Below are 26,268 nucleotides of genomic sequence, written 5' to 3' on the forward strand. Positions count from 1 at the left end.
CTCCCCACAAGGCCGAGAAGGCCAGCTGAGAAATACTGGCGTCTGAGACTGAATTTTCCCTGTGACCTGTAGAGAAACTGGCTTGTCCGTGCAGACGTGACCCTGTATCACAGCAACCATCTATGTCACCAAAACACAGCAAAACAAACCACGTAAGCAGAGGAGACGATGGAACCAGCAGGGGAATCAAGGGTCTTCACTGGGAACACAGTTCTTACCTCCCAAAAGCATTTAAAAGAGCGACTATTTCCTGTCGAGTGAGTTGGAAACCTTTAGACGGGCTGTTCTCTGGCAGCTTTTGGATCTCTTTTTCAGAGAACAGTATCTTCAGGGCAGTTCCTAAACCCTGAGTCTGAAAAAAAATAGTGATAAACTTGCAATTAAATTCATACAGTAACAACTGCTATAAAGGTTTAAAGGAATACTCCCAGCCACTGTGATGAGAGCCAGGAAATTCGTATGAACTGAACTTTTCACCAAAATGTGGAACTATACAAAATACAGTTCCTACTTCCTCGCAGATTACACGTACAATAAATTTACCTAAGCTGTTAGAGAAACCTGAATAGTTTAACAGTTTTTGGACACATATTATACTTTTCCAAATTACTAAAATGCCTTTTTTAAATCTAGAAAATATCACGTTAGGATTACAATGTTCAGTATGTCATCTGGAAAGCATTCTTTGCAGCCCCCAGCAAGTCAAAACTTAGAAACTATACGCTTAAGTATAGTGAGACCTGTACTTAATAATTTCTCAATTATTAGCACTAGAGGAAAAAAAATCTGATTTCAGTGCAGCCTCCATTAATGCAATTCTGCCTCTTAACTGTCTATGACTTACTATCACCTTTGTTAAAAAATGAAAGTATCACACAATCCTTTTCCCGTGGAGTCCGCAGGGAAACGGGCCTCTCGGCAGAACTCCCCTGTTCTGTGACTAGGGGGCCTCCTCTGGATCACTGACACAAATTCAGTGACCAAAAATTGGTAATAAATGAAATTAAAATTATAATTTTACCCTTTATATAGGTATGTAAAATACTAATATACTCTGTTTATAACCACCACCTTCAGAAATGAATCTGAGATTGTACCAGCAGAAACAGTTACAGTAAAGCCAAAAATCACCGACCTTGAGTAACAGGAAAACGTCTTTACACACACACGTAAAACACACCATTTAATATTAATTGTTTTTATAACTAAAACAGGAAAAGCACATTTCTAATTCAATGAATGAGGAAATTTTAATAAAAACTTACAACTTCTCAATGGAGAAATTTAAGGTTAGCGATAGTTTCAGAACAGAAGACAACACACGAACCTGTAATTTCCCCCATAATCTGCATTTGTCGCATCCAACACAGTCCATTATACGGGAGATATTCTTGAAATGTAACCGGAATTCCTCCTAACATGTGGAAAATATTTTCATTCTAATTAGACATTTAGAATTAAAGTGCATTTGTCTAAATTATAAAACATAAAAGTTTGGAAACTTATTAATGAATGAGTTGTGTTTTTCAACAGTGAGGAAGAAAAACATTTGAACGTGTAGCGCATGACATGGCACGTGAAATAGCTAACGTTAATGGTTGTTTGTAAAATTCATTCCACATCTTAATTCAGTAAACTTTTTATTGAGGGGCTACTCCATACAAAGAACCAACATGCACACTCTGGGGGACACGGAAGTAAATAATACGGTTTTTACTTTGAAGGAGCTTAACTACTCCTCCCATTTGGCATCTGCACACCACCAGGGGGAAATACACCTGTGTTTCATCTGTTTTCAATGCATTGCTTCGGGGGAGTGTGAGTCAGAAAGCTCGTCCGAGAGCAATGACTGGTTTCCGTCTCCCTCCTTAGCACCGCACCCGCCCGTCCCTTGTGCTCCGTGGGCACGATGATCCTGGGGCTACAGGAGGGTAAGGTCCCCCAGGCCCCAGCACTGGCCAGTGCGGCTCCTGCCTGCCCACTGTCCTTGGATTTTGCTGTCTCAGTTTCCCACACGGCTGGGTAACTCTTCCGCCTGTGAGCATCTGTGTATGGGTTTCTGTGACTCGAAGGGCATTCTCACATTCTCCGAGGACAACACTAGTTAAGAAGTTTCCTCATCGTTTTCGCATAGCAAACACTGACCATAAAAATCATCTTATTGGACGGAGGCAAACATTTTATTGCAAAGAACTGGAGCGAGTCGCCTGAAAACCTGGCCATCACAAGCCCCACCCAGCTGCCCAAGGGTTCAGAGGAATCAACACTCTGGCCAAAAGAAAGACGACATAAATAGAACACAAAACTCCTTTGCTCTCCATTCTCATGTAATTCATGTTCTTTGGAGAAAACGGGAAAATGGACCTTTAAGTTCTCCTTTATACACCTTTGAAAAATAGCAAACAAAATTTCCAGCACCTAGTTGTGAAACCTTAGTCTGTTCTCAATCTTACTCGCCTCACCTACAAAATACACAGTCACAGTTGTCTTATCTATTATTGCACAGGGTGTTCTGAAGATCAAAGGTATAATATTTGTATAAACACTTAGAAAACGGAAGTCTTATAAAAATGAATCAACGTTATATTAGATATCATAATAGTAACACGCCTTTAAAACAACCATAAAGCAAAACCACCTTCCAAAACTAAAATACAGTTGTGGCTGAATAACTTACTGCATTTCAGAAACAGCAAGAACCACTCAGTGCTAGTTTATTAGTTCTTGTAGCATATCCACATCTAAAACATCTTGGGGCCAAACGTGTTTCAGAATTCAGAGTTTTTCAGGTTTTACAGATGCAGTACCTACACCACTTATTATGAGACACCCACCAGAGTGCACGGCAACACCACGTAACCGAATACACAACGGTTTTTGCAACAGAGCGTAAGGATACTCGTACAAAGCAGAATTTAAAAAAACCACTCTAAATAGTGTTGTACCAGCTCAAGTCTTGCTAACAAACTGATATGTACCAAACATAAAGATGCTTCAGGTTTTGGAGCTTTCTGGAGTTCAGAATTGCATATTAAAAAAAAAAAAGATCGCAGAGCTGTAGCAGAAGACCGCTTGTCAGGCAGTTTGCAGTGCTTTCATGAGCGCTGTGCGGGGACACCGTGTTCCTTAACCACTGTGAGCAAAGGAGAACGCGGGGCTCCCAGCACGAAGTTTCAACATGTTCCTGAAGTATATTCTCTTTCTGATATCACAGGTCAACGGGTAACTTTTACTTTTTATGTCACTCCATGAGGACAAAACCATAACAGTTTCAAAAACTGTAACATTCCGTAAGATAAAATTTAGAAAATATACCATTTATTGCCTTCAAAATGGTGAACAGTGCATGATTTTTTTGAGAGATGCATCAAAACAGCAATGCTCACTGTGATTTTAAAGAAAACTTTCTCTCAAAATGATGCCTTTTAAAAAGACATTTATAAAGGTGTGATTAGTCAGGGTCATGACTGAGGATTCACTCAGCAGCTGGTCAAACCAGAAAGGAGAAAGGAGCTGAGAAGGAAGGAGGCAGAGGTTTCTGTATCAACTACAGTAAAATCCAGTCCGACCAACTTCAGCAAAATGGAGAACTGGCGAAGAAAGTTTAGATGAATGGGATTAAAACACAGTAAACTGCCCCCACCCTGATCCCCAGTCAACAACTTTTTACCTTTAACGACTTGGCTCCCTTTTTGTCACCTGCGAACATGGACCTCTCATCAAAGTGCATGGGGAAGGACCTGGGGATGACAATACTGTAAGTTACGGACGAAAAATTCACGCTCTGGTGGAATCTTCTATTCCTACGAATACCACACTTTTTCAAATTCACACTTTACTCATGTGTCAGGATTGGTAACGTAGGAAAGTGGCAAACAGTTCACAGACAGACTATTCAATAAAAGAGTCAAGCAAGATTAAAAGGGCTTTGTAATTTGTAAGACTGTAACATTTTGAAAAAATTATTTGATAAAAATAACCTAAAAAATTAACTAAAAACAATTTATATACATAAATGTAAATATCTTTTGAAATGTAATGCGTAATTTACCTTAAACACTTCTTAACCCAACTTCCCTCCACGCTCATTTTAACCATCAATAAACTTAAGTTTCATAGACCCAGCACTTTGGTTTAAAGTTAGTATTACAGAAAGTAAGGTTAGTGTTCCCTTAGACAATACATCGTTAGGCTAACATGCACTACATGTGAATTTTAAAAGCAACTGGAAGAAATCAAAATCAGTTGAAAGAACATTTAAATAGCATTAAATTTTGAGACTACATAAAATTTAAAGTTATATTTAAAAATACAGCCTATTCTCAAGTGTAAACTTTATACAACAATGCTTTATGGATCCTTTTCCGTCATCACTTCTAGAAAAACGCTTAAATGCCGCCACTCCACGTACACTTCGGTTCTGGCCCCTCCTCCCCGCCTTCCGGAGGCGGCCTTCGCTGCACTTCAAGCCCCGCCCCGCCCAGCTGCAGGGCGGGGCACTTCAGACCGGCTCTTACTTGGTGTCTTGGAAGATGCTCAGCAGAAGGGCTTTTGTGTCCGCATCATCTTCCACATTTCCAGTGTAGAGGTCGACAACTGAGCGCTCAAAGTAGGGGGCCACCTTTGTTAAAGCTCGAAGCTCAATTAAATATAAAAAGTACAGATTCTTTAGCCTTCTTGGGCCTTCTCCCTTGGTTTCCACGGGGTCGAAGCGGTGTTTAAATTCTTTCATATTAGGTCCCCAGCTAGGTTTCCCCCATGTTTCTAAAGAGAAAGAGAGATACATTACATCCTTCTAATAAACAGAATGTTTTTTCCTCTGTGGAGAGTATGTTATTTTCCCCCAACAATTTTTATACTAATAGAAGGCAAAGTTTCTATGTAAAAGTCTGGTTACCTTCCAGAAGATAATTTGCGCACAGATGTAAATTGATGCTAGCATGAAGTCCTGATATCAGTTTATAGAAGACTCTTTTCTCCAGACACAAGCCTATTCAGGAGAAGATTGAAAAAGAAATCACATCCATTTAGATAACAGAAATAATCAAGAAGATGCGTACATAGGCTGGTTTTTTAAAGTTAAGATTCAAGTACATCAAAAATAAATCAAGGAAAAATATAAAATAATTGGATCGAGATTCTCTCACTAGAAGGTGAAACAGGATTCTGACTGCAGAATGGCATTAACTGAACACGAGATCCTAATGCAGAAGAAGACGGGAGTGTCTGGCCTAGCCGAGGCCCACACACTGGGTGCACCTGGTAAGTCCTCGTGCTACCCTGAGGGCAACAGCGCGGTTTCCCACGGGCTAGGCTCAAGCAAGGCAGACACAGCGCCCCTCTGCGGCTTCACAGTAGCTGTTTCTCCTCCTCCCTCCCCTACAGATGCTCCTTATTTGAACCTACCTGACAGCAGAGGGACGGGAGCCTGAACGCTGCTTCTCTCCTTCCTCCAGAACCCTCAGTGTGCGTCTCACTAGCCCTCTGCCATGGAACTCTCTAGTTCTACTCAGCTACATGCTCCACTCGTAAGGAGCCAAAACGTGGGAAACAGACGTCCAGGAATTTCAGCCGATAAGAAATAAGGGTGTGCTGATAGTAAAATCATATCAAGATGGAGTTCAGGAATATGATGGAGGATTATTTTACAGCCTTCTTAAGCCACACAGGCTTTTGCTCAAAACAGAGGCCAAGATTATTTCACACCCTATCCTACCCCCATCTCCACTTAAAAATATCTTCTCTTATTATGCGGGTGATGCACATCATGAATGCACTCAATCCATTAAGAACACTTAAAAATGCTTAGGATGGTAAACTTTGTGCTATGCATAATTTATCACAATTGATAAAGAGAAACATGTTTTAGAAAATATTCTTTATAGAAAAATTTAATAAATAAAAATGCAAAAAAGCAAGTTTTAAGACTCCACCAGAGGCAAAACAACTAGCTTTTTCCCTTTCCTACCACCCAGCAGTGTTTGTTTTTGTCTTTTTTGCTTTTTGGTTTTTTTTACTTTCCTCCTGGGGAAAAATGGGCTTCAACAGCAGAAAAACTAAAGAAATAACCTCCTGTGTATGCTGGAGGACTTTTAAACGTGTACGTGGCTTACTCTGCATCTTTTCAGGATCTTTTAGATCTTCAATTTACTCTCCCTGTATGTTCTACCACAGGTGGATCTGACGCAAGGAGCTTCTAATAGGAAGAAATAATTATTTTGAGCTGTCATCCTCTAATTTGGAATTCTTCCTAGAATATTCTCATTGTCATGGATGGAGACCAAAAGGTTGAAATTAAATTCCCTTTTGTGGAATTTCTGCCTAAAAGTATACGGCCAATTCTGAACGCGCATGGTAACAAGGGACACGGACAATGTGAATAACTTTGATATAAACCTTAGGTACTAAGTTCTCCATGACAACTTTTAGTCAATTAAAGCAGCAAAATGATCAGATCTGCAGGGTTACTTTCTCTTCCTTCCAACCTACTTCTCTAAGCAGCAACACGTCTGAAGACTAGAGAAGGGACAGCCTGTGAAAATTCACGTGGCTGCAAATGAGAGCGTGGAAAACTAGGAAGCAGGTCTAGTCTGCAGCCCACCAGGGCCCTGAGATAAAATGGGGGTAAAAGCGGGGGCGGAGGGGCGTAGACATGTACTTCCATCAACTGTGAAAACTAGGTCACTCAAGCAAAACCACCATAATAAAGACGTGCCAAGTGAGTGCACCAACAAGACACAACCTCCGGCAGGAAGCTGCTCCCGCCCACGCTCTGTGGCCAGGCCTGCCCGGCAAACCCACTGCTCAGTTTAGAAAGTGGTTCTCCTCTTCCTCTTCTGGACTTTATTTCATTCAAATTCATTTTCAGCAGCTGAATTATAGGACACCAACTGCTTCGCTCACAAAAGGGCTGGATTTACTGTGACACTATTATTTGTCATTTGAACACTTCAGTGATTTTACAGGCATCAGCTGCACTCACAGGGCGGGTGAGCTGGGTAAGCTGGGTAAGCTGGGTCAGCGGCGCGTAAACAGGAGGGCTCTCTGCAGCCAGGCGGCAGCATTCGGGGACTCTCAGCAGCAGGACAGCAGTAGAGTGCCTGACACAGTGTACCCAGCAGTGCCCACAGATTTCACTCTCATCCACCGTTACCAACATCCAGAGTCTCTGACCACCTCTTTTAACCTAAATACTGCTTCTCGCAGTTTGTACTTTGGGAACAGTGCTAACTAAACAAAGCTAAGCATCCTTCCCCACAAAGGCCATCTATCAGCGTTAACTCCCAGCAGAGTCTGCACAACAACAACGTCCTCCTTCACAGCAGCTCAGATACGCGCGCAGCTCGTTAACTAGAGAGAGAACTCCCGTTCATGAGGCTGTGTGACTGACAGACACGAAGTGGAGCTGCTTAGTTTACCTCTGCAGTGACCCTAATTCAACCTGCTTGTCTTTCATTAATACAGTTTAACTTTTGGTTTCATAAATTAATGGCAATTTGGTAAATTTTTTAAAAGCATCATACACCTAGTTATTAACCAAAGTTGTTAAAATCCTAGAGCATCTGTTTTCCATTAATAACACTGTATATTTTCAACACTGGAAAATATAAGATGCAAAAGTATCTAGTAGATTGGGATCTGTACTCTTTTATCCTTTACTCAGACAAGGTTAGACTATATTAACATGTGTAAACATGTTCAAAACCTTCAGAATTCAAATTTACCTTAATTTCATATGTTAAAAATACTTTCCTCCAAAAAGAATGTTTTTACTTAAAAAAAAAGATATGCATAGTGGTTACTAGAAAAGTAGCTTGGATGAGTATTACATACAGAACAGCAACAGGACTAGGAATGAATTATGAAAACCTGATGACGGCATCTGCCCTGTATATTTCCATGAAACTAGTTTTCAGCTGACCAACATCCTCAAAATTTTCAAAAACTTTAATTCCAAAATATAATAACCTGAATCATATTATTTTCTTTCAAACACTGTCAAGATTAGTTGTCTAGATAATGAATCCTAAATCGTATGAATATATATTAAATAAGTCAATTCATTGTTTGCAAGAAGCCAATAAGATTAAAATACAGACATTAAGTTTACCTTCTAGCCACGTGTAGAACGACTCTCCTAAAAAAAAATCACAGACACAAAGAGAATTGGGTTAAAATGTTCAAAGGGTCATTTATAAATAAGAATAAATTAAGTCTATAAGATATTTCTTATGACAGATTAAGGAATATCTTTAGAAATGTCCACTGCTTCATGTAAAGTGGAAAAATCGGCATATGGTTCTAGACAGCAAAGCCCGAAAGTAACTGACGTAATTCTGGGAGAATGTTCTTACAAACGATACTCTGACTAGTAAAATTCTGGAGAAAACTTTCAGTCAAAATGTTACGTAAATCTTACTCACTAGAAGGCTTAAATACCCATAGGTATGGGGGGAAACAATATTAAATTTGCTTTTGATGATGACACCATAGCACTGTTTAAAACTTCCAAAAAGTAGTGAATTATGATACAAAAATAAAATTCTTAATTATTCCATTTTTCCTGAACCAGTCAAACTAGGTGTATTTCTGAATTGTCTAAAACTACTAAGTTTCAAGGGCTAATTAAGAGGTTCCCTGATTTTCAGGACAATCCCTCAGAACAGTGAAGACCAGAATCCGACGGGCCCGACTTACTCGCGCACTAATGCTGAGAACAGTCTCTAGCCCGATACTACTCTTCTGAGTGGGAAAAACGTGCAGTCAATAAAGATAGCAGTTACACTCTTCCTACGGGCATATCCGTGTCTCACTTGAACTGGGAAAAGCAAGGCCTGGCCAGAAATACTCGATACACAGGTGAGCTGAACAAGGAGTCCAGGGGATGAGCTGGGTGCTGGGGACTCACTTTGCCTCCTGAGAGTCTTCACCTTTTCTGTAACACAACACACACATCTTCCTACAGATTCATTCACTCAACAGCCTGTCACTGAGGATCACTCATCATTATCTCACTTGTGTATCCAAGAAGCCCCAGCCGCTGACAGGGTAAGCCTAGCTCACAAGGGCCTCAGCAACCTGGCCTCTGCTTATCTTCCGATTTAAACCACCCCGATATGAAATGAAGTCTTTCCTACTGCTAACAGAGTCTCCCCAAACACGCCTCGTTTTTCCTTTCTCAACCCCTTGGCCCATGCTGTGTCATCCAAATAGAACATGCTACCCAATTCTACTGGCCTAAATCCGCCCCAGGATTCAAGTTCATCTCAAGTGCCACCTCCTCCAGTAAGCCTGCCCAGATCTCCCCAGGGAGACAGGATCTGTTCCACCTCTAAAGAGCGATGCCACGTCCTGGCTGTACAACGTGCAGAGCACTTCTTTATCACGGTTCACGCACAGTGCATATCATTCCTGCTGTGTGTTGGCAGCTCCTGGAGGGAAGGCATGTTTTATACACCTTTCCATCCTGTCCAGTGCCCACCACAGTGCCCTAGCGCACAGATAAGTAAACATCCATCTGACACAGTTATTTTGGCTATTTTGAGGGACATTATGACCAATATTCATTTAGTGACCTGCAATAACCAACTGCTGATAAACTACTATTCATCAGATTGTTACAATGATAACTGAGGTTTAAATTTCAAAGTCAATAAGAAAATTAAAAAGTCACAGGACAAATCATCTGATAAAACGATTTTAACTTCTATTTCTTTAGAACATATTCAAGTAGCTCATAATGACCAGAAAATGGGGGATGTAGACTGTGATCCTGTTTCTATATTAAACATTGAGGTAAAATGGTCTTTATAACTTTTTTTTAATATAGGATAAAGTTTAAATTATAAAAAATACTCTTGTCACCATTCATTGGTAGCTATTTTGTGAAAAAAAAAATAGAATAAACAGTTTTAATTAGATAGAGGAAAAATCAAATTCTGATCAGTAAAACAATTTTCTCTACATCTGTGAAGCAAACCCAAAATCAGAGTTTTAACTCACCATCATCTTTTCCTGAAAGAGAAAATAATAGACAGGATTTCAGAAAATGTCTTACACAGTTCAGATTCCAATCCTATTTATTTTAATACGGGATTAAAACTTACTGTGTGTTAAACTAATAATTATACCATGAACTTTGGTCAGTGTGTAGCCATCCTGCAAACGAGACTTCTTAATAAGCATACAGGCCAAAGAGAACAACATTTTCAAGCTATATACGGTAAGCAGTGTCAGAAGGCAACTAGAAATAATCATGAAGAACACCAGTTTCAACAATTAACTGACAAATACATAAAGTCACCCCTTTACTCATTATGCACATGACTCTCTCTCAACATGTGTTTCCATTCTGGGATACCTTTCCTTGCCGGGTGACTACTCCTCAGCACACATGAACCTTCATAAAAGCACCTCCCAAACCGTGGCCAGGGAAGCCGTCCCAGCAGGTGCCACAGGCTGCCCCGGCGTGGGAGGACGCAGGCGGCCGGGCTTCAGGACTCACAGCCACGCTGCCTGCCCCAGCTCTGGATGTGGGACTCGGACACAGGTTTCATTTCTGGGAAAACGTTCTGCTGCACAAAAGCTGTTGGAAAGTGGGCTGTGGGAGTCTAACTGCCAGGGCTCAGGAACAGTGTGGAACATCGTTAGGGAGGCTAGATAGCTGCTGACCAACAGGAGCAGCTTCGGGGGAGAAAGCAAATGAGCAGCATCAAATGAGCTGCTCTCGGGTGCCCGCCTGCCACCCAGGGCCCGCTCTCACCCCCACTCTGCGCTCCCTCTCGACATCGCCACCTCTTCTCGCCCCTCCGTCTTTCTCTGTACACACTGTCCTTCCTCTCCTCACCTTTCCAGCAGTCTTATGTCTCCAGTTTATCATATGGAAGTGAAGGAGTCCTTAGGACTTGATGCTTTTATGAAATGAACAATTACATCTTCTGCTTTAAAAGCAGGTGATCATAGGAAAGGTCTGGAAGAATGCCTTCCAAACTCTGCTACAGAAAAGAAAAAGTGTGTCGAGGCAGGTGGGCGGGGGGGTCCCCTTTCCACTTTATATCACTTTTTTGTATTGTTTCACTTTTTAGAAAATCTTACAGAGTAAAAACATTTAAGTTGAAAACAGTAAAGCTATGAGGGGAAAGCAATGAAAGAGACAAAGGGTGAGAAGCCAGGCACACCTTCTTCATACTCCGGTGACCTCGTCCACACGTGGGGAGACCACGGGTCCCTGTGCCACAGAGCACCCCTACGGGAGGCCCACTCATCCAACCCTCCTGCGTCTCTCTGCTTCCCAGAAACACCTAGCGAGAGGGATCTAGACTGGGAAATTCGACTTCCTAAATCAATCCTGGTCTAAAGCAAGCATCAGGATGGCCCGTCAGTCCCAGGGCTGCGCCCAGCTTTGGCTCCTCGTTCACAACAGACTCAGGATATGCCTAATAACTGTGTACTGGAGAACCTCGAGCCGTCTGCGACAACGCCGGCCACGCATGTAATTAAAAGCTGTTCTCTAATCAGGTGTTTTCTAATATCCACACTGGAAAAGCAGAAGGTACACCTGTTCTCCAGGACCGCAACAGTGTGCTCTGTGACGCACGAGGTGAAGCAGCTCCACCAAAACAGCAGAGTTCTGTTTAACGGCAAAGACACTTCAGACTGCTGCGGTTTTCAAATTTAAATGAACTAAAAGTAAGTAAAATGTAAAACTGAGTTTCTTGCTAGCCACATTTCACGTGCTCAACAGCCTTATGTGGCAAGTGGCCACCCCCTGCTTGGAGACTGCTCCAGGCATCCGGACTTTCTGCTTCTCCTCTACACCCTGATGACTCAAGGCATGGTGCCTGGATCAGCATCCTGGGCCACCACCTGGGAGCTTGTCGGAGCCCTGGGCCACACCCAAGACCCAGAGTGAGAACCTGTATTCCAGCGAGGTTCCTCCGTGGTCCGTGCGTGCGCTGAAGTCTAAGGAGCACGCTGTGAGCCACCGGTTCTCAAACCTGGCTGCATACTGGAGTGCTCTGGAGAGTGTAAAAGCTGCCAGAGCCTGGGTCCTCATTCCACAGATTCTGACAACTGCACTAAGACAGGGCCTGGACATCTGGACTTTTAAGAGTTCCCCAGGAACCTCAGATATACATGGATTGCTCGTATGCCCTATTTTACACAAAGCTCTTAGTTTAGGGCTTGGCACATATCACGCAGTCAGTAAATGACAGTAATTCTATAAAACAGGTGGGAGTCTTGAGACTTACCCAAGTACTAATCTTACACTGTTCGTTCACATTAAGCAAAAATATAAAACAATTGAAATTTTTCTCAATATAAAGTCTAGTTACAAAGATATCTTGTAAACAACTTCTAAAAGCATGAAAATGTACGAAAAACCCACCTCGGCCGGGTGCCAGGGGATTTAAAGGACGATAAACAGATCGAGGCCTGGAAGAGAGAGCATAAAGCTCAAACACGAAATGGTTTGACAGTTTGATGTAATTATCCTGACAGCGGCAGGCCCTCCCCAACCCCGTCAGCCGCGCCCCAGCCCCGCCCCCGCCGCCCCGGTTACTTGAAGCAGTTTTCCTCGTAGATGCTGTTCCACACTCGCCACGCCGAGGGCCCTTTGTAGCCAGTGTAACGCTCCGGGTTCAGCAGCAGGTCTACGTACTGGGCAGCTGGAGATCTCTCATCTGGACCAGAAACGATTCACAAAACCATCCATATTTCACCATTTCGCTAGACCGTCACATTACAAAGCAAGGGGGCAGGGTGTAGCTCAGTGGGAGATACACAAGGTCCTGGGTTCAATCCCCAGCACCTCCTCTAAAAATAAATAAATAAGCCTAATTACCTCTCCCCAACAAAAGCACAAAAAATAACGTAACTTAAGGTTAAAAAGAGTATGAAAACAAATATATGTAATGTTCCTATATGACTGAAGTATCGTGCTGTACACAAGAAATTGACATAACTTTGTAGACTGACTATACTTCAATAAATATATTTTTTAAATAATAAAATAAAATAAAATAAATTACAAAGCAAAGAGGACTACCCAGAAGTTAGACAAATGCTACGTTTTCAAGTAGTCTCCAACTTAAACGGCAGAGTGGTTAGCACACTTGTGACAGCACTCGACCGAGGAGTCATCATAACTTGAACTTGAGAAAGGAAAATAACTTCTTTCTTTCCTCTGGATGCTCAACGCTCTCTTAAGTAAAGTAACGTGCCTCACCTTATCAGAGGCAGTAGTCAGTTCTTAAGGTTTACCCATCAGGGCTGAACAGACCCAACAGAGTCATAACCCATTTTAACATTTCATGTGATTGCCCCCATGTATATTCCTTCCTAAACACATGCTTGAAACATTCATTCTGTTCGCACATGTTGTATTTAAAAAAGAGATTTCCCTGCTACTCCCTTCTTGGGCTTAGGAAGCAAATGGTGCAGTATCTCTGTGATTCAAATTTATCACTCACAGAGTCACACAATGTTCTAGTAAAACAAAAATGCGTGGTATTAACTTTTTACCAATGTTAACATGTTGGTTAACATACTAACTGGTTAACACGTTGGTTAGCAGCACAACTTCAAGAGCTTAACACACTTAAAATTAAATAACCATTTTCCACGTTGAACCCCAAGTGAGTATTTACTAGATCTGCACTATTTGGGCAACATTTTGATAGAACCTCTCTAGGGGATACGAAACATAAAGAAAAATGGTTTTAAATATTGAGGCTGTCGGTCTGGGAAGAAAAGGGAAGTACATGCTTTTTTACCACAGGAAAATGATGATGACTGTATCACAGTGTGCTCATAATACACGTCACTGAAGTGCTATGCGTGTTGGCACGGATGTGTTCTTTTACCTATATGCTTCCTACTTTTTGGTGTCGTGATATTAAATCAATGGTATACAGACACCTGGCTTGAAACAGGGGCCAAAAATGGTCATTAAGACACGGTCCCTCTTGTGTCCATTATCTGTCAGTCACAAGTATTCACTGGCCACTCAGTGACCGTAGACTGGGATTATCCATCATCATAACGGTCCATGCCTTCCAAGACCTACCTGTACTCTCACGACGGAGGGAGAGCACGAGGGTAATCCCAGCTTACGATTCCTAAGTGCGCCGCAGCTAACAGACAACAGAAATGCGGTTCTGAAGACTGCTGGCTCTACTTCTAGCACTAACATTATGCAGATGCCCAAACAGAAGGCACAAAAAGCAGTTCACAGATGGATGAGCAGGAACTGTCCAAGGACATCACTAAGTCTTGATCAATAAACTTAATTTAAAAAATCTTACTTGAAAAATAAAAATTTAAATCATTTAGGAAAGGAGGAATTTTGTAGACACAAACGTTTTGCAATTCACTAATTTCTGTTATACTTTAGATTTCTTTGAGCTGTTCATGATTAAGTTCACTGGCAAAACTGATTCAGTTATGTGTATAAGCTTTAGAAATGTTAATCATATAATAAATACGTATGCATTGCCACACGTATGTACACACGTATAAAGAGTGTGTGTGCACATAGGCCTACACTTATGTGCTGTCATCTGTATTCGAATGTGCAAACAGTAAGTACCAACCTCGTCACCCAATTAACCAACTAAACAACCAACAAAGGGAAAAAAAAAACTTGGATTCAGATATTAAAGTATATGGATTCAAAATACACTTAAGGGAGTGGAAAGTCTACAAGTAAAATCAATTATATCAGTTTCAAATTAATTTCTTAAGTAAAACTTACTTTCCTAATGTTCTTAATGTGTATTTTACTAATTCAATCAATATTTTAAAAAACTGCAATACTTTTTCAAATTATGAAAAAGGTGGGTTTTGTTAACTTACAGAAGGGGTTAGCAAACCGTGGCCCACAGGCCAGGTCTGGTCTGCTGTGTGTTTGTTAACCAAGTGTTGTGGGACAAAACCCAGGGGCATTTGCTCATGTGCTGCTTTCACACATTACGGCAGAGCTGAGTAGTTGCAACAGAGGCCATGAGGTTCACAAAGCCTGAAATATTTACTGTCTGCCCACTAAGAGAAGGAAAGGTGTTTCAACCCCTGACCCACACTGACAAGAACGTCACGACGTCCGGAGTGAGGAAGGCACGTGGGAGAAAGCATGCACAGGTGGGGCTCCCTACAGCACACCCCTCCTCACTCCTGGGCCGCCTGGGACACCATGTTAATTTGTCCCTAACTGTAACTTCTTCCCACTGTACAGCTGTGTCGTTCATGCAGATAATTCTCTTGGATCCCTACTAAGTCCTCCCCAAGTCTTCTCTTCCTCCCTCTCCAAACCTGCTCCAAAGCTCTTCTTTCTTTTTGACCATGCCAACCATTACTTAAGGATTCAAAGAATTTCCACTGAATCAAAATACCTACTTCTGGGAATCCATCAGCTTGAACTGATGTCTCTCCCTCCTCAAGTGTATCTTTTCCCCCAGGTGAACGTTGTTCTCACCGTACCGATTTAGCTCTAGCGCACGAGGCCAAGCTGCATTCCCTAGGACGCCGGGCACGCTTCCCGCCTCCTCACCCACCTGTCTCCTAAAGCAGCAGTTGCGTAGGCCAACCCAGCGTGCAGGCTTCTTGATTAGACCAAAACTACCCGTTACGGGTTCAGGACCGAGCCTACAGTTCTCCACCTCCACCTCTACCCCTAATTGCCACTAACTTACTATTAAAACATAATTTCCTCAGTCAAGGAGAATCTATAGTTCATAAAGTATCCAAGTAATTTTGATACACAGCCAGATTTAGAAACTACAGTTTAAAACTATTTTTAATGTAACAATGGACATGTTTTAAGGGGAAAAAATAAAAATAAAAAAATAAAACTGCTTAGGTTACTACTAAACCAACTACTTCATCCAGCAAGTATTTCTTGAGCGTGTGCCGTGCAGGGGCTGTGATCTACGCACTAGGGATCCAGTTGTGAACAAAGAGACAGGTCCTTGCCCTCAAGTAGCTCACCATCTAGCTGACGACACAGCAAACAGAGGAGCTAACCAGTACACTTGCACGCAGTTCTCAGTGCTCGGGGAGCGGCCGCAGTGCAGAGACAGCGACAGAGGTTATTGCCATTTTACAGGGGAGGTGACAGCAGGCTTCTCTCATGACGCGACATCTGAGCAGAAACCCGAAGCAAAGGGAGCAGCTAGCCAGGCATGAAGACAATAACAAACAAACAAAAAGAGAGGGAGAGCAGCTTACCTGAAACTGCTAAATTATTAAAACACCTACTATTTGATCTATAGGGATCACGTTCCTTTCAAATACAGACAAAACCAAAACCAGAAAAACAGCAGGGAGCAGGGGTGTACAGATATATTCCAATAAACTGGGGTGAATATCTAGATTTTGTTTTAATCCAGTGATTTTAGATGACTGAAATAACTAAGCCATGACTCTAAAGCAACTCTGACAGCATTTAAAAACTACAGGTGTGAATCACTGGGGCACACGTGAACGCTGCCACCCAGAAGAGCAGTGGTAATCCAGCTAGTAGCATGATTTCAGATATTTAGGAACCACATAAAATATAAAAACTATTGGTTAATTATGCTAAAATCTTAAAGGATGATTTTAGGTAAATATGTCTCATAGGACATCTCTTCCACTTTCACAATTTAAGAAGCTATTATTAAAAAATTAACACTATTTATATTGCTGACAGGCAATTGGGCACATCAGTTCTAACCACAGCAAGTAATCCCTGTAATTGAGTAGCATTTTTTGTTCAATAAGCACGACCAAGTGTTTCATTTTAATCAAAGAATAATTAAAGTGAGAAAGAAGTGACTAGGAGGGTTAAACACTCAAACACAATTAGAATGAAAACCAAAGCGCAGACGAAAGAGGAAGCAGCGAGGTGAGTGCCTAACCTAGAACACCGGCCCCGATAAAACCTCTGCCAATTCTAAATATCATAATAGGGGTATTTTGTTAAATGCCCATTACTATGTCTAGATACCCCCAAAATCTTTGCTCAGATCCAACAGTTTCCTTGCTGACACCACATAAACCACGGTAATAACATTCCGTCTCCCAGCAGCTTCTCAATTCACCACACTCTGGTAGAGGCTCCCGGTAACCCCCTCCATCACAGACCCGATTCACAGCACAACGCTGCAGGTGAATCTTTAAAGAGTCTTTAGAAAGCAGTGTGACCACCAGATGCTTCACAAGTTCAGGAGGACTTCTGCTATTTCTAACTCTGCGGGCTTGAACCTCGAACTCTTTTCCACCACCAAAAACATAACAATGCCTACGTAAAGGTGACGCGAGGCCAAATGAACGACTTCAGCCTACTCAGCACAATTACTGGGGATCCTCTCCTAGATACGGTATTTTGAGTCATGTCAATTCTCCTCTGTTAGAAGCAGCGGCTGCCACTGCTGAACGTGCGCTGTCTTTGTTCCACGCCAGGGCACTCGTGGAAGGAGGGCTGTCAGGAAGTCAAACTGGAGTTCTCCCCAGTGTCCGTGTCTTTATGTCAGTTTGTTGAGACCTCCAACTACAGAATATTTCTATACTATGTTCACAGACCTGTATCTAACTAAGTGGTGTGAACTGGAGGTCTATCGGAGGTGGGGTGTCATAACAGAAAGAAGACAGGTTTGGGATTCAGTCAGATCTGGGACTGAATCCTGTCTCAGCCTCTTGCCACTGTGTGATCGTGGGCAAGTTAACTCGTCTTTCTGAGAGTCAGTTTCCTCAGCTATAAAGTAATACACACCTATTATCGGGGTAGCTGTCAAGCCCAGAAGTCATGTATCTAAGGCGCTCGGCAAAAGGCCTAGAACACAGGCTCTCGATTAGCGCCACTATGGAAAAGAAGGTCCACACACAACTCCCGGCATATTAAAGCTACAACTCTGTACTGTCACTGATTTGTCTTCAAAGGGTTCAAGTGAAAATAATGTAATTACAATACTTTATTACCGTCAAGTTCACAAAAGTGATCCTGTGAATCATCGTATCTTGCCCAGTCAATGAAAGCTTCTTTGCTTTGATTACTATGGGAAGGAGGAATAAAAAAGAAAAATGTTTAAACTTGGAGTTGAAAACTTTAACATTGTATTCTAGTGTAATTAAAAACAGACAATCTGAGATTACTTCTTTACTAATTAGATGGTGTCACAAATTCAGTTAGTGGTCTCACGAAGGGATGATGAAAACAAGTTACATGCAAGACACAGGTATTCATTTCCACGAGGGACACGTTTCTTAATGGTATTAAAATTATTTTAGCCCTAGTTCAGTGATAATTACTTTGACCAGAAAATTAACTTACAAGTGTGTGTGTATATATATACACACACAGACATACACACACTATGAAGTTAAAGAGAAAATTCAAGCTGGTCTTTTCAAGGTTGACTCAGAAATTGTAGTAAATATGTATTATTTTTTTCTAAAGTAGGAATTAAACTTACTTTCAACAATTCTTTTAATTTAAATTGCTTCTGTACTGACAGGGCCCAGAACACTAAAACCTGCACTGCTAGCCTCCTCCACCCAGCGTGCGACTCCCTCGTAACACCGACATCACTTCCATCGTGGCTTATCATTCATTTCACACCTTACCTCCCATTTACCAAAATCTACGATCAAGATTGCTGACTCACAGAACTGACAAGGAACAACTACATTCATTCAAGTTAACTTTGACCTATATTCACTTTAACCTACATTAGATCTTCTCTGCCTTAAATACATGATGGCAGCATCCATGAGAGAAATATTACCCTTCTATAGTCACGACACAAAAGAAAAAAAAAAAAAACAAGGTAAACAAAATTGTGAACCAAGGATAAATCAGGTATTCCTAGCTGTGGCACTGTCACAGCCAGTAATTTGTTTCATACCTGAGAACGCCACACGGCACCACACTGTGAGCAGTACAGGAGGCCAGCAGCACTACAGATTTATCGAAAAAAAAAAATGCCCAATTCAACTACCATGGGATTTTTTTCTCCTATAGGGATATATAATTAATTTAAAATAATAATAGTTAATGGAAACTTTTATATCAAAGGTGGCTCAGCTGATACATATGTTGCCATAAAACAAGAACGCCTAAGTTCTAGTTATAACTAAAATCACAGCTATGGTTATGTTTAATCAGATACGTCTTCTGCTGAAAACAGTAAAGAACAAAGCAATTTTGATATGAATTCCTATTTCCTTGTCAGCAGTACGACTAACTTAGAGGAACTTTTAGCACCCTTATTTGATGAGGTTTTCCCGACTGTTTCATCTAACCCTTGCCTAAAGCCACGGGAGCAGAAAAGACACGGCACGCTAACCTGACGCTAACAAAGCAGGCCCAGTGGGGTTTACAAACGAGTTAGAAGGAATCTTAGACATCATCTAGTTCACCTTTTCTAAAAGTCCGTTTGAAGATGGACACCACGGGACTTAAGAACTTCTTGGGCTTCACCCAGGGCTTCCTATCAAGACGGTGCTGTGAGTTAAAGTCTAGTCCGTGAAGCAGGGGAAGCCAGGGTGGAAGCGGGGCGTGAGAAAACCTCTGGGACAGCAGACGTGACTGTGCTGACCGTGCTGTGTTCAGGTCAAAACACCAGGCTGCGCATTTGGAACTGGTGCAGCATATCGTATGTCAACCACAAGCGTCACGGTCACCAGTGACACTACGGGCTGTCAGGGGAGCTGTTGGGGGAGGAACCTCTGCATGCTACTGACTAGCGGCAACGTGTTTTAGGACAGTCATTTTGGAAAACCACCTGGGAGTCCTTAATTCCACTCCTAGGTATATTTTCCATAGAAATGCACACCAAACGCACCACCAAAGAGCCACCAAAATATTTAGTGAAATGGCCTTCAAATGGAAAACATCCAGCATAATATTATTCAACATAATGTTGAATAAAATAAGTCAGATACAAATGAACACATACTGTATTACTTCATTTATGCAAATAGGCAAAACTAATCTTTGCTAGTATAACTCAAAATCATGGTTAACTCCAGAAGGTGCTAATGACTAGGAAAGGACATGCCATCTTATGAGTAGCAACTACATTGTTCTGGAGGGTGGCTAATAGAGCTGATGCACTTTGTAAAATTAAATTGAACTTTATCCTTAAGACTTGTATACTTTATTATATGTGTGTTATGCTTAAAAGTTTTCAAACTTATAACTTTTAACAACAAAAATCTGTAAGCAAAATTCAAAGACAAACCCCAACAACTCATATAGCCAACAAATTATATGAAGAATGCCTACAAATTAATTTCAAAATGCAGCCCCTTCTCCAATGGAGAAAAAAATAGCAAAGAGTATGAACAGGCAATTTACCTCAAAATCTCATCATGCCTTAAGGCCCGGTCCCTGGATCACTTCTCCATCTATATCCTACCCTTGGTAATCTCATTCAGGTTTGTGATTTTTAAATACCACACATTCACTGAATGACTCCTACACCCAGACCTCTCCCCTGAAACCGAGGTGTGCGTATCCACCTGTCTGCTCCACATCTCCAACTGGATGTCCCACAGGTAGCTCAAACTTAACAAGTCCAAGGTTGCACTAAAATTTTCCATCAAACTTGCTCCTCCTGCAGGTGTCCCCAGTTCAGTAAACGGCAACTCTTTTTTTAGTTCCAAATCTCGTAGTCATTCAAAGCTCCTGTCTTTTTTCATCTAATCCTTCAGCAAATCCTATCAGCTCTACCTCCTCGGACCGCCCAGTTTAAACCAGTGCAACACCTTCACTCCGAGCCCTCTCCATCCCTCTTCCCTGCATCCTCTATCCCTGGTCCTCATCACCACCTCACTCACTTCCCATTAACTTTGCTCACGCATCTCTCTGATAGGATGAAGCCGCACCAGGGCAGGAATCTGCTTCTCACGGCACTCCTGTGTCCCTAGAACAGCACCTGGCATTCTGCAGGGATCTGCTTGTTGAATAAGGAACCCAAATGTCCAATAAAGAGAGGAGAAAATGTACAGACTCACTAGTGATCAACAAAGTATAAATTAAAAAAAATGAGACACTATTTCACACTTAATCAAACATCATCAACGTTTAGCAAGGATGTGGAGAACAAGTTCTCAGTACCAGAGGTGGTATACATCCACACGAGTATTTTGGAAAGCCATCACATAACAGTAAGAGCTGCAAGAGGGCAACCCAAGACGCAGCAGCTTTACTTTAGTGTGTGTACACACACACACACTCACGGTGGCATAATTTGTAGAAGTAAAAATTTTGAAACAACTTAAATGTTCATCGGTAGGGGAACAGATGGGTAAAATATGGTATATTTATATGATGAAAACCATTCATCAGTTAAAAGAATGAGACAAGTTTCTGTTTTAACATGGATGTATCTGGAAAGCAAAATGTGCAGTGTAAAAAGAAAGCCGCAGAGTGTCAATGACAGCACTCTACCATTTACATAAAGGAAAATAAAATCATATACACCAACCACACATACATATGTATGCATGTATATAAATATACAAAATTAAAGACAAAAACATGGACTCGATACATACCAAATTCAGTTACCTCTAAGAAAAAAGGGAAGAAAACAGAACTGGGGAATAAACATGGGGGATTTCAAATTTGTCTGTGACATTTCTCTTCTTCAAAACATGGTAGAAGATGTTAAGATTTGTTCATTTGGAGTAGAGGATATTTGGGTCTTTATTATATCATCCTTTCTACTTTGCTGTACTAGAATTTTTCATCAATGAAAAGATAAATAAAATTGCTAACTTAAGTCTTTAACAATTATAGTACATAAATACAAATCTAAACAGGTAAATCAAAAGAATTTCTATAATATTCCATTTCCACTCACAACTACAGATCTACTCAGTCATTTTATACTGCATAATCTGAGACCACTTACAAATAATTTATGTTGGCTCTCAAAAGCAGACTTATACTTAGAGCTAATAAAGAAAAGTCAACAGAAAAAAAATCTATGAAATATAACAGTTAAGTTAATAGTAACCTTTATCGTTCAAAATGTAACATATAGATTGAATTACTATTTTAGAAAAGACTTGTCGGTTCAAGTTCCTTTTCCCATAATAATCAGGAAGAATGGACCTAAAAATCCTGCTAGTTGATAAACTGCCTAAAATTTTCCTTTTTAACAGAGACACTATTGATGATTTAGAAATTTAAGAACACATCAGCCAAGAGGAAGCAAAGTTATTGTGGAATTTAGGATAAAGAATAACTTTTTCCTTTTAAAAATTAGTTGAAACTATAATGTTTAATCAAAACCACAAGAAAAGTCAGAAGATTTCTCATATAAACTAAAAGATTATTTTCTTAATACTGTCAAGGTAAAACTTACCTTAACGTGCTGTTAACTGCTCCCAGTTTGCTAGCTTGCTCACAGTCCTCCAGTTCTCTGGTGGCGTTGGCCACTTTCAAGTACTGAAAGGAAGTTCATAAAAGTAAGTTCAGTGATAACTGTTGTGTTTCTCTATGTCGGGTCCCACTAGCAGAAGAGTCAATTTGTCAATGATGACATACACTAAATATAATTTTGGTAATATCCTATTACCAAAATCCCTAACACATCGAAGAAATGCAAATGCAAATGTGTCACAAATTTCCACCTAATAAATAAGCAAAGACATTAAAAATGAAACAACAGCACTGGGATGGTGGTGATGATGAGAACTGAGAAGGCCCTCTTGGGAAAGTAATTTGACAACATTTATGTAGGTCTGTAGAAAGTAATCCATGAGCCAGGAGTCCCACGAGTGAATCCACATTCAGAGTAACATTTAAAAACAAAAACAATAAAAAGGTACAATCACTTTAGAAGGTTATCTGGTACCATCTCCTAATGTTGAGGCAGGCACATCCCAGGGCCCAGCAATCTTACTGCTAAATACAGACGTGGGGAAAGCTTCCATATGTGCACAGTGCAGCAAGACAGGATGCCAGGGCATCACCGTCTGCAACAGCAAACAACTGAAAACAAGTGAACTGTCCCTCAACAGAGGAATGGCTGTTCGCACAATTACACAAAGATTTATGCATCTGAATATTTTGCAGCTGTTAAAATTAGCAAAATCTACATATATCAGCAGAGACAAAATTTCAAAAGCACAATACTGAGTAAAAATACAAACTGATAAAAAATGTTTTAACCTGAAGAAATACAAAATATAGTATTGTTTTAAATGTTTAAAAATGTCGTATAAAAGATCTGTATGTTACTTGTGGGCACCTGTACAATAAACTATAAAAATCAAGACTATCACAGAGGGACGCACACCAGCCTCGGCAAAGTGGGAGCTCCCGGGGGGAGAGAATACGATGGGGTCGGGGAGGGGGGAGTCCAGAGGGGAGCCCAGGTGTCCTCAGACTGTTTGTTGACTTACTTTAGCTCTCAAATAAAAGTATGTAAAAGAGAATGAGCCACAACAGAAGGGAACGGAGAGAGGGTAGGACGGTCTCTATCACAAACGCACAATCGTGAAAAACTACAAGCACGCTGTAACTCCAGACACACGACCGGCAACGTAAACGATGGCACGCGCGGAAGGGGAAAGGGCAATCTTTAAGACAGGAATGTCTTCATGCCGTTTAGAAGCGCCACGCTCAGAGCATCTCGGTGATTGTGCACGACACGCAGTATAACCCTGAACACGGCAAGTTCAGACAGCTGAAAACAGCGGAAACCGAAGAGGGGCAGCCCACGCCTGCCGGGACGCGCGGACGAGGGGACGGACCCCGCAGCTCCCCACGGCCCTTCCACGGGTTCTGAAAGCGGAACTCAAGTGCTTCCAAAGCAGCTGGGCAACTCAGCCGTGAGGACACACGCCGCCTCACTGCCCGCCACAGGCGAGGGGCTCCGCGTGCTGCGGCAAACCGCGTCCGCCCCCAGCGAGCCGCGTCAGGCGGCGAGGGGCAAGTTCCACCGTGCAAAGCGGACGCGTTTACGGAGGACGAGCGACTCACCTTGTTAGCGCCCCCAGCTTTAATTCCAACTGGAACTTTACTCTTAAAAGGAGAAGAACAAAACATTTTTAAATGGCGTTTATATTTTTTGAGATTTCTTCACAGAGTATTAATGCCATTGCTCTAATTCAAAGGCTGTTTTATTCTATGAGGAGAAAACACACATTCATTAAAATTGTTTTCGTACTACCTCCTGAGGGAAAAGGTAAAGAGCTATCCCGATTTACAGACTTATAAATCATACTACAGAAAACTGAAACAGAGGAAGTGTCAAAATCAGCTCTAATGACTCTCAAAGCAGTAATTAATAGTTTATATAACGTTCAGGTTAAAAAAAAAAACTGACTCAAATCACTTTTTCCATACACTTTCTTACCACAGAAACCACTTTTTAAAAATTCAAAATTATTTGAAATCTGTATGCTCAATTTAAATTTCTGCTCCAAGCTGACATTCAAAGTTTGGACAATTCTGGATCAATACTAGAAGGCAAGAGTAAGTTCTCTGGTTCATACGATTAACCTAGGGTTTGCCAATCTATGTAATCTAGGGTTTACCAATGGAAGATCTGCATGTAGGTCCAAAATGCTCTTCTGTAAAGCCATTAATTAGTTTTGGGCTTTAATAAATCAATCAATTATTACAACTGCTTTATCAAACACAGTCTTAAACAAAAATCGTATCTGAAAGCAGGTAATTCCAGATCAACCCTCTGATCAACCCAGGGGGGACTAATTTCCAACATTTGCATCTATGGGCTAACAAATCAATATCAAATCTCCTACTTTGTTTGTGTTTCATAGATAAAATTTAACCAACATTCAGAATAAATATTTTCCTGTCAGACTGAATAATGTAAATTATAATGATGAGAGACTTTTCCCCAACCAACAAAAAGATCATATAGTTAAAATGTTACCAATATTTTATCATTTCAATAATTTCTACCACCTCTAACAGAGGCAGAAGAGAGAAAACTAAAAAACTCAAGTCAAACGTAGAAGCTAGTTATCATACCCAGAATGTAAAATATGGAATAAACACCCATAAAAAGTGCCCTCTGACTACTGTACGTCCTCTAACGAGTAAAATATGCTAAAAATCAAAATATCAGCAGCTTTTCAAAAGGTTTGATGTGAAATGCAATAACCTGACTTAAGCACATCTTAATATAGGCCATCAAGAGATACTGGGGTGGGAACCACAGATGATCCTCATGAATAACAAAAATCACAAAAAAGAATCATGAGAAGTAATGATAAATGTAAAGCTAATAACAAGCAGCAGCAGTCTGTAAATTACAAAATTAAGTGAGCCTCGAAGTTACATTAGACTTCGAATTACAGAAGGCAGATTGAGACTGTATCAAGCCAAGTGTGGGTTCAATACGAAATGTATAGTCAATTTTCCCCCAAACATTAGGTTTAAAAAAATAAACAACATGAAGGGATAGTTTTTACCTCCAGAAAGAAAGGGAAGAGAATGGGAAGGGAACAGACAGAAATTTTAAAATACACAAAATGTTATATTTCTTATGTTGGGGATTTATGTACAATAAATACTTTCATTTATTCTTATTAGAAATTTCAGACTACAAAGGATAACCCACTGTAGACAACGATTATTTTAACATAAATACAACTTGGGAACATAAACTGTGCAAAGCCAATTAACTCTCCCAACTCAGCAATAAAAAGGAAACTCAATTTTAAAATGGGCGAAGGATTTGAATAGGCATTTCTCTGGTGAATATATACAAATGGCCAGTAAGCACCTGAAAAGATGCTTTATTTTACTGACCTTCAGGAAAATGCAAATCAAAACCAAAATGAGATGGCATTTGTAAGGATGGCTAAAGCAAAAGACAAGACAGTAGTCAGTGTAGACAAGTATGCAGGGAAACTAGAACCATCATGCATTGCTAGTGGCAATGTAAAATGGTGCAGCCACAATGGAAATAGTCTGGCAGCTTTCCAACAGTCAAGGCAACGAAAGACAAATACTGAGGGACTATTCCAGATTAAAAGAAGACTAAAGAGATATGATATCCAAATACAAAGTACGACTCTGGATCAGAAACTGTTGTTGCTGCTGCTGTTAGTGTTGTAAAGCACGCCATTAAGTCAGCTGGCAAGGTGTGATTGAGGTCTACAGGGTAGACACTGGTATCATTTAAATGTTAATTTCCTGATTTTGCTCATTATGCTGTGGTTAATAACTCTGCTTTTAAGGAAATACTGAAGTATCTCAGGGTAAAAGATCATCACATTGGTAACTTACACCTAAATGGTTCA

The 26,268-nt window shown here is 40.9% G+C and overlaps 1 protein-coding gene across 3 annotated transcripts in view; it reads right to left on the bottom strand.

Moving 5' to 3' along the window:
* Positions 1-26,268, bottom strand: part of ERO1B (endoplasmic reticulum oxidoreductase 1 beta) — a 45,012-nt gene that overhangs the window by 5,524 nt on the left and 13,220 nt on the right. For all 3 annotated transcript variants that reach the window (XM_074373258.1, XM_074373259.1, XM_074373260.1), the window contains exons 4-15: positions 23,975-24,016; positions 22,353-22,435; positions 17,956-18,029; positions 12,563-12,683; positions 12,389-12,435; positions 10,003-10,014; positions 8,111-8,137; positions 4,898-4,990; positions 4,518-4,764; positions 3,671-3,740; positions 1,328-1,414; positions 219-352 (exon numbers count right to left, since the gene is read on the bottom strand). In XM_074373258.1, the coding sequence (XP_074229359.1) occupies positions 219-352; positions 1,328-1,414; positions 3,671-3,740; positions 4,518-4,764; positions 4,898-4,990; positions 8,111-8,137; positions 10,003-10,014; positions 12,389-12,435; positions 12,563-12,683; positions 17,956-18,029; positions 22,353-22,435; positions 23,975-24,016 (1,037 nt within the window). The remainder of the gene's footprint in view (positions 1-218; positions 353-1,327; positions 1,415-3,670; positions 3,741-4,517; positions 4,765-4,897; positions 4,991-8,110; positions 8,138-10,002; positions 10,015-12,388; positions 12,436-12,562; positions 12,684-17,955; positions 18,030-22,352; positions 22,436-23,974; positions 24,017-26,268) is intronic.

This window comes from Camelus bactrianus, chromosome 11, assembly GCF_048773025.1.
Source record: "Camelus bactrianus isolate YW-2024 breed Bactrian camel chromosome 11, ASM4877302v1, whole genome shotgun sequence".
NCBI classification, from domain to species: domain Eukaryota; kingdom Metazoa; phylum Chordata; class Mammalia; order Artiodactyla; family Camelidae; genus Camelus; species Camelus bactrianus.